The sequence below is a fragment of the Calidris pugnax genome, unplaced genomic scaffold (assembly GCF_001431845.1).
Source record: "Calidris pugnax isolate Ruff unplaced genomic scaffold, ASM143184v1 scaffold280, whole genome shotgun sequence".
Taxonomy (NCBI): Eukaryota; Metazoa; Chordata; class Aves; order Charadriiformes; family Scolopacidae; genus Calidris; species Calidris pugnax.
The window spans coordinates 53,474-53,968 of NW_015091123.1; the positions used below are offsets into that span (position 1 = coordinate 53,474).

The window sequence follows — 495 nt, forward strand, 5'->3', positions numbered from 1 at the left end:
CTGCCCACCTTCCTCCTCTGCATCACTTGTCCCTTCTCCACCGTCAGCGGGGAAGGAGGTGGCTTCAGGGCGCTCCTGGCCGAGGTGGTACGCTTCAAAAGGGGGGTGAGGAATGAGGCCTGCTGGAAAAAAGAGGGAGAGCAGAGAGAGGGGGTGGCGATGTCACCAAGCTGTGTGGTGTTGTGGATACACCAGAGGGATGGGATGTCATCCAAAAGGACCTGGACAGGCTGGAGAGGTGGGCCCAGGTGAACCTCATGAGGTCCAACAAGAGCAAATGCAAGGTTCTGCACCTGGGCCAGAACAATCCTCACCATCAGTACAGACTGGGGGTGAGGGATTGGAAAGCAGCCCTGAGGAAAGGGACTTGGGGGTGCTGGTGGAGGAGAAGCTGGACATGAGCAGGCAGTGGGACCTTGCAGCCCAGAAGGTCAATCCCATCCTGGGCTGCATCAAAAGCTGCGTTGCCAGCAGGTCCAGAGAGGGGATTCTGCC

The 495-nt window shown here is 58.6% G+C and overlaps 1 protein-coding gene across 1 annotated transcript in view; it reads right to left on the reverse strand.

The window, feature by feature from the left end:
* The window catches only part of DMTN (dematin actin binding protein), a 33,043-nt gene that overhangs the window by 1,747 nt on the left and 30,801 nt on the right, over window positions 1-495 (reverse strand). The window contains exon 20 of the mRNA XM_014958392.1: window positions 9-119. Coding sequence (XP_014813878.1) covers window positions 9-119 — 111 coding nt within the window. The remainder of the gene's footprint in view (window positions 1-8; window positions 120-495) is intronic.